The sequence below is a fragment of the Erythrolamprus reginae genome, chromosome 8 (assembly GCF_031021105.1).
Source record: "Erythrolamprus reginae isolate rEryReg1 chromosome 8, rEryReg1.hap1, whole genome shotgun sequence".
NCBI lineage: Eukaryota > Metazoa > Chordata > Lepidosauria > Squamata > Dipsadidae > Erythrolamprus > Erythrolamprus reginae.
Genome location: NC_091957.1, coordinates 20,428,726 through 20,435,517, shown reverse-complemented (window position 1 = coordinate 20,435,517; position 6,792 = coordinate 20,428,726). Strand labels below are relative to the sequence as shown.

Sequence of the window (6,792 nt, the reverse complement as noted above, 5' to 3'; positions counted from 1 at the left end):
CTAGTCTGCCCTTATACTACTTCCTGTATTTTATCTTAGAATGGATCTATGTTTATCCCAGGCATGTCTGAATTCAGTGACTGTGGATTTACCAACCACGTCTGCTGGAAGTTTGTTCCAAGCATCTACTACTCTTTCAGTAAAATAATATTTTCTCACGTTATTATTTTTTTTCTTTTTCCTCAACAACTTCCTTGCCCAAATGGCTTTCATTGAGGGTTTTTTTTTTTTGGGGGGGGGGGGGGGGGCTGGGCTAAGAATCTGTTTTCAAAGTATCTTTTTCTTTTCAGGTTAGAATTGTGTCGCTTGCACAAGTAAAAAGTAGGAATTAGTATTGACTGCAAGTATGTATGTGGTTTTTTTTTAATGATATTTAGTTTGTATGGCACTGTAGATTTTATGGGTGTTTTTATTGCTCTTTTTATTAGCATTATATTTATGACTGTTGTTAGCCGTTTGGGGTGAGCAGCAATATAAATGCAATAAATAAATAAATGAATAAAAATAAAAAGATTTGCGTTCTGAGCCTCTGATAGGGTGACAGAAGTCAGAAGCGTTTTCTAAACGACTGCCAGCAGACTGTAAAAAAAAAATCCCTTTGTACTCATTATTGAAAGGACAGTCCAGCACAATCTATTTATTTTTTTAACAATCTGCCATAGAGATTCGACACTGCGACTTTGCCATAAGGATGGCTGTTCCATTTCAACATTCTTGTATAAATGCGGTATAATTCTCACTTTGGCTGGGGTGAAGGTGGGAGAAAGCAAGAAAAATTCTCTCTGTCTTTTAAATAATGTTTTTAATTAAAGACATTTCTACTCAAAGCAATTATCAAGATTTCACATGTCTGAGATAAATCTTCGGAGTTACCCAACCCTCTGGGGGACCTTTCAAGCCGGCTTTTTTCCACATCCTTTTCAGTTCCCTTTCTAATTTTTTCTGCAAAGAAAGGAAAAACAGAAATTGAAAGGCAAGCTGGTTTGGGAACGATGATCTTAAACCTCAGAATTCATGGCCTGATTTTAAGATTACAATCTCGTATCACCTGGATATAACAACTAAAAAAAAAACGTTTTTCCCCTTCATGCCATCACTTGGCCGAACAGAGCAGTCTTAGGTCTAAGTAACGTGTTTCCCCCAAAATAATAAATGTCCTGATATTAAGCCTGTTCTGTCTTGCACGGCAGCCAGCCTGTAATTAGCCTCAAATTAAAACTCAAACACAAAGGTTTCAAAATGAACAAGAGTCTATTTACAAAGACGTTTGTTGAACTGCACAAACACCAACCAAAACAATGTTGATAAAATAAAGTCCCACACAGTTGTTTCTCGAGCAAGTCTACTTACAATATTATTAACCCTATGAATGTCCAGTACTTTAGCAAGGTGTCAGGCCCAAAGTCATTATGTTGAGACAAAGTTTGTCAGACAAAAACACTCTTCACAGGCTCTTCTCCTCCGGAGGCACGAACGTTGGCTTCTTGCAAAGAGCACCTTCCAACTCCTCCTCCTTGTATACTCTCAGGGAGAGCAGACTATGCACAGCTGAGCTCACTTCCCCTTTCTGAGCTTCCTTAACTGCTCCTGCCTCCCCTGCATCCTTCTCACCCATAGTCAGGATCGGGTCCCTTATCTCCTCTTCCTCCTCCTCAGACCCTGGCAAAGTCCCAGTTGAGGGCTGCAAATCCCCAGTTGGGGGATCTATAACATCTGTAGGCTTCTCACACCCAGACTTTCCCTCTTCCTCCAGGTCACTGTCTGACTCCTCTGACAGCCACACAGGCAGACCGTGCCCAGATGGCCCCAATTCATCAGGCTCAAAGTCAGTTGCTAGAGGGCCTGGCTGCAAGCCAACCACAACAAAGCCCAAGAGGGCTTTTATGCCCAACTCACCTGTTTCTGCCACATCCGCCTTTCCTCGACTTTTCTCCGCGAAAACTTTGTACGTTTCATCAACTTCTTGTATTTGTGCCTATTCATCTTCCTCCTCCGGATCTTCAAAATGTTTCTGCATTCCATTCTGGGCGGGTTTGTCTCCCCTTTTTGCTCTGTCTCCTCTTCCTCCTCCGCCTCAGGGCCCCTGGAAGGAGCGGGGAGATCATAGTGCTGGAACGGCTGGGGAGCGTTTCCCTCATGAACGTTTATGATGCCTCCATTTTTAGGGAGGAAATACTGGACCGTCAGCCAGCTTTCGAGAGGCGAGATGGACATCTTGCGAGGCACCAGCATTTCTTCCAGTTCAAGGTCGAAGGAAGACCATTGGTGAGGCTTGGTGCCATTTTTGCTCGATGGGTGCGTGCTGTAACTTGTCAGAAAAGTGGCTCTGGGAGGTGGCAGGATAACAGATGGTCTCAAAAAAAAGCATCCTGTGGACAAAGTGGGAACAAAATTCATAAATACCGAATTTTTTGAAGTATAAAACACACCTTAGTTTTTTGGAGGAAAATAGGGAAAAGAATCTGCTTATCAGGTATTCATCTGGCTAGCATCCTTAGTCTGGTCAGCTTCAGCACATTATTTTATCCCGATTAGGGCTTTAAAAAAACCTTATTTGGAGAGATTAACAAAGAAAGAGATTGCAAGCCAGATAAAAGCTGGGAACATTGTTAGAACCTGGTTAGGGCTGGAAAGAAGAATTCTGAGCAAGTAGAGCAATGAAAAAAAAATGCAAAGACTTAGCGCTTGGAAAACATTCTTCAGAGAGAATAACAATGAAAGAGCATGCAAAGAGTAAGAGCTGGCAACTTCGTTAGCACCTGGTTAGGGCTGGAAAGAAACATTGGTAGCAAAGTAGAGCAATAAAAAAACCCTGCAAAGACTTAGGGTTTGGAAAACATTTTTCGCAAAGAGTAACAATGAAAGAGCCTGCAAGATAAGAGCTGGGAAGATCGTTAGCAGCTAGTTAGGGCAGCGGGATGGTGGTGGTACATTCAGAGTATAAGACGCAACCAAATTATCAGCCTCTTTTAGGGAGGAAAAAGGTGCATCTTATACTCCCAAAAATATGGTAGGTATTTGTGAGATTTTGTGAGAATAAAGTCCTGTTTATTTTATTTCCTTGCTGATTACATGCTGAAAGGAGACTCTGTCCAGCTTGCATTAAAACAACCATCATCATCATGTAACAACCCCATAATCCCTAGGCCCCATGGCAACTTGGGTGTGTATGTGTCTCCAATTTATCCCATTTATTGAGGTCTCCATCCTCCTATTCAGAGGAGGCATGACTCTCTCTTCACCCCCAGCAAAAGGAGACACACAAAATGATAGGGAAGCTCCCCACCCCTTTTTTGACCCCCAAAGCCCTGGCCAATTCCCAACCCAGTGGGAAGAAGCGGGTAGCTTCCAATCCTAGCCAAAAAGACATTGATTGATTGATTGATTGATTATTTCAATTTCTAGGCAGCCCGTCTCCCGACACTCAGGACCTGTCCTCCTTTTCTATATTTTAAAACTAATCTGTTAATTTCTGTAGTCAGAAAAGCTGCGTTGAACTATATGTGTCATGTATAGTTCAGAAAGACACGATTATGAAACACATGCACAGGGCACAAAACTTCACGTGTCTCCCCCTTGTCTCCCACCATTGCCTCTACGGAAAGGGGGCGGCATACAAATCTAATAAATAAAATAAATATTATACTTTGTGTTTACTTCTAGTGGAAATATGAAATTATTTCTCTCTTGGTGAACATGATAGCTGCAACATTTACCATAAAATTTAACATGAAGGATATTTCTTGCTCTGAAATTTCCAATACATTGGTGGAAAATGATATATGATACTCATTTAATGAAATAATTAAAAGGGATGTAAGCATAATTAGTGTATTTTGGTTTGAATTGATAAAATGTTTCATTTATTGACGTACTTTTTTCTTAAATTTTTTCATCCTCCTTTTCATTGTAAAAAAAAAAAAAGGTCCTCTTATTAGAAATCGAAGTTAAAACTAGGCCAATTCAAAATCTAAAAACCCATCAGGGGTACTAAAATCCAAATTAAAACGACCCTAAAAACCCCTATCTCAGACTCAATCCAGACAAGACGGAGGGGCTGTGGGTACTGCCTCCCAAGGACATGTCCATCTGTCCGTCCATCACCCTGGGGGGGGGGGGAGAATTATTGACCCCCTCAGAGAGGGTTCGCAACTTGGGCGTCCTCCTCGATCCACAGCTAACATTAGAATACCATCTTTTGGCTGTGGCGAGGGGGGCGTTTGCCCGGGTCCGCTTTGTGTACCGGTTGCGACCCTATTTGGACAGGAAGTCTTTGCTCACAGTCACTCATGCCCTTATCACCTCGAGGTTCGACTACTGCAATGCTCTCTACATGGGGCTATCTTTGAAGAGTGTTAGGAAACTTCAGCTTGTCCAAAATGCAGCTGTGCGAGCAGTTTTGGGCCTTCCAAGACATGCCCATATATCATCATCACTCCGCAGACTGCATTGGCTACCGATCTGTTTCCAGAAACAATTCAGTGTTGGTTATGACCTATAAAGCCCTACATGGCATAGGACCAGACTATCTCCGAGACCGTCTTCTGTCGCATGAATCCCAGCGACCGGTGGTCTCACAGAGTTGGTCTCCTTAGGGTCCTGTCAGCCAAACAATGCCGGCTGGTGGGACCCAGGGGAAGAGCCTTTCTCTGTGGGGGCCCTGGCCCTCTGAAATCAGCTACCCCAGGAGATTCGTACTGCCCCTACCCTCCTTGCCTTCCGAAAAAGTTTAAAAACTCATCTTTGCCGCCAGGCCTGGGGTTCCTTAGATCTTCTCCCCTGACCAATGAATGCTTTAGTTTGATTGTTGAATGAATAATATTGATAGTTTTTAAATTAGAATTTTAAAGATTGTTTTTAATGTATTGTTTGGATTGTTATTATTGTTCCAGTTTTTTTCTGTACATGCTGTGAGCTGCCCCGAGTCCCCGGAGAGGGGCGGCATACAAATCCAATTAAATCTAAATCTAAAATCTAAATCTTAAAACCCCCTTTTCTAAGAGGTCTCTGTAAGAGGCATACATAAGTGCACCTTTGTGCCTACTGTCCCTTGTCCTAATGTCTTTTTATCTTTTCTATCTCTACTTTATACTTATGTTAAATATACTACAATACAATACTATATTTTTATGTTATATATACACACACACAGAGAGAGAGAGAGAGAGAGAGAGAGAGACAGAGACAGAGAGAGAGAGACAGAGACATAAATAAATTCATTCACATTCATCCATCATTATTCATCATTCATCTTTACCTGCACAGCGCGATGCCCTCACGAGGGGAGCCCTCAGCCGAGAGACCAGCATGTCGAGGTCGTCTAGTGAAAAACGAGAAAGAAAGCAGGGTGGTTAAATAAAAGCGAAGAGGCCCAAAGCCGGACAGGCCCATCGAGTAAAGGCCCTATTCGAGGCTTCGGGCCTAGTTTTGAAAGAGGCAGGAAAGACCCCACGCGCGCTCTCCTTACACAAACACAAATCCATACACACAACGATACGCACGTACACAATCATATACAGTATATACCTCCCTGCCGAGGAGTTTACCATCAATTTTTTTTTAAGCCGGGGGAAACGATACGAGTGTGCACTTCCGGTCAGGCGCGCTTCAGCCCCGCTGTTTTAAAAGAGGCCCTCCCGGAAACGCGGCCTTCAAGGAAAAGGTTCTCCCCCTGTATTCCTTCCCTTTGTCGTCGTTGCTTTCCTCTCGGGGTAGAACGGCGCAGGTTGATGACGACAAGAGGGGAAGTCTAGTTGAGCTAAGCCGTCACAGAAGAGCCAACGTTCCCTACCCCTGAGCTAAGGGGTAGGCAAAGTTGGCTCCTCAATGACATATGGATTTCAACTCCCAAATTTTGAACCAATCGTGCTAGCTCAGGAATTCTGGGAGTTGAAGTCCACGTCATAGAAGGGCCAACTTTGCCTAACCCTCATGACTAAACAGATCCTTTAGCAATAAGGATCTCCAGTGTTGTAATAATGATCATTCCCTTGTTTAAAACTGGGCTGTTACATCATATTCATGTTTTTCTTTTTTAAAAAATTATAAATTCTTTTATTATAAATAGATTATAAATTCTTGTTATAAATAAAAAAACTTATAAAAAATTATCATTTCCCTTATTTTATTAACTCAATTTCTATGCTGCCTTTCTCCTGAGACTCTCTGTGGCTTACAACAAAAGTAATTTAACATGTTAGAAATCTAAATAAAATTACCATCTAAAATCCCCATAATTGAAAGCTAAAACAAATGATTCTCACACTATCCATCCTAGATTCATTCATTGTATGGGGCAAGATATTAAAATTTCAATGGCCTCAAGCCTGCCAGCAAAGGTGGGCCTTTATAAAATTTTATGGAAGGCAGGGAGAGTGGGGGCAGTAGCAGTAGGGAATCTCCAGGGGGGGGGTTTCGTTCCAAAGGGCATGGGCCACCATAGAGAAGGCTCTTCCCCTAGGCCCCGCCAGGTGACAGTCTAGCTGACAGGACCTGGAAAAGGCCAATTCTGGGACCTGACCAGTCACTGGGATGTATGAAGTGTTAAAGTATTTATATCTGTCCCTACCCTCATCCCCACCGAAGATTAAGGTAGTACTTCTACCTTAAGCTACTTTTTAAAAAACTTCTAGTACTTAAGGTCCCTTCCGGTTCTATTCTGACTGACCTATCCCATTCTTGCCTCTACTTTCCCCCCCACAACAACCTTGTGAGGTAGCTTGGGGTGGGAGAGGGGAGGAAAACTGTCCCAAGGTTACCTGATGAGCTTCCAAGACTGCGGGAGGACTAAAA

The 6,792-nt window shown here is 42.6% G+C and overlaps 1 protein-coding gene across 3 annotated transcripts; it reads right to left on the bottom strand.

Annotated features, from left to right (window-relative positions):
- Window positions 1-604: 604 nt before the first annotated feature.
- Window positions 605-5,750, bottom strand: AURKAIP1 (aurora kinase A interacting protein 1). Of its 3 annotated transcripts, none has more exons than XM_070758254.1 (4): window positions 5,547-5,750; window positions 5,258-5,320; window positions 1,897-2,369; window positions 605-942 (listed from the first exon to the last, which is right to left on the bottom strand). In XM_070758254.1, exons 2-4 carry the CDS (start codon window positions 5,307-5,309, stop codon window positions 835-837), a joined length of 633 nt encoding a protein of 210 aa, XP_070614355.1. In that variant the 5' UTR covers window positions 5,310-5,320; window positions 5,547-5,750; the 3' UTR covers window positions 605-834. The 3 variants fall into 3 exon arrangements, with proteins under 3 accessions (XP_070614355.1, XP_070614354.1, XP_070614353.1); XM_070758253.1 differs by having other exon boundaries at window positions 5,527-5,749; XM_070758252.1 differs by lacking the exon at window positions 5,547-5,750 and adding an exon at window positions 5,468-5,511.
- Between the last annotated feature and the right edge of the window lie 1,042 nt (window positions 5,751-6,792).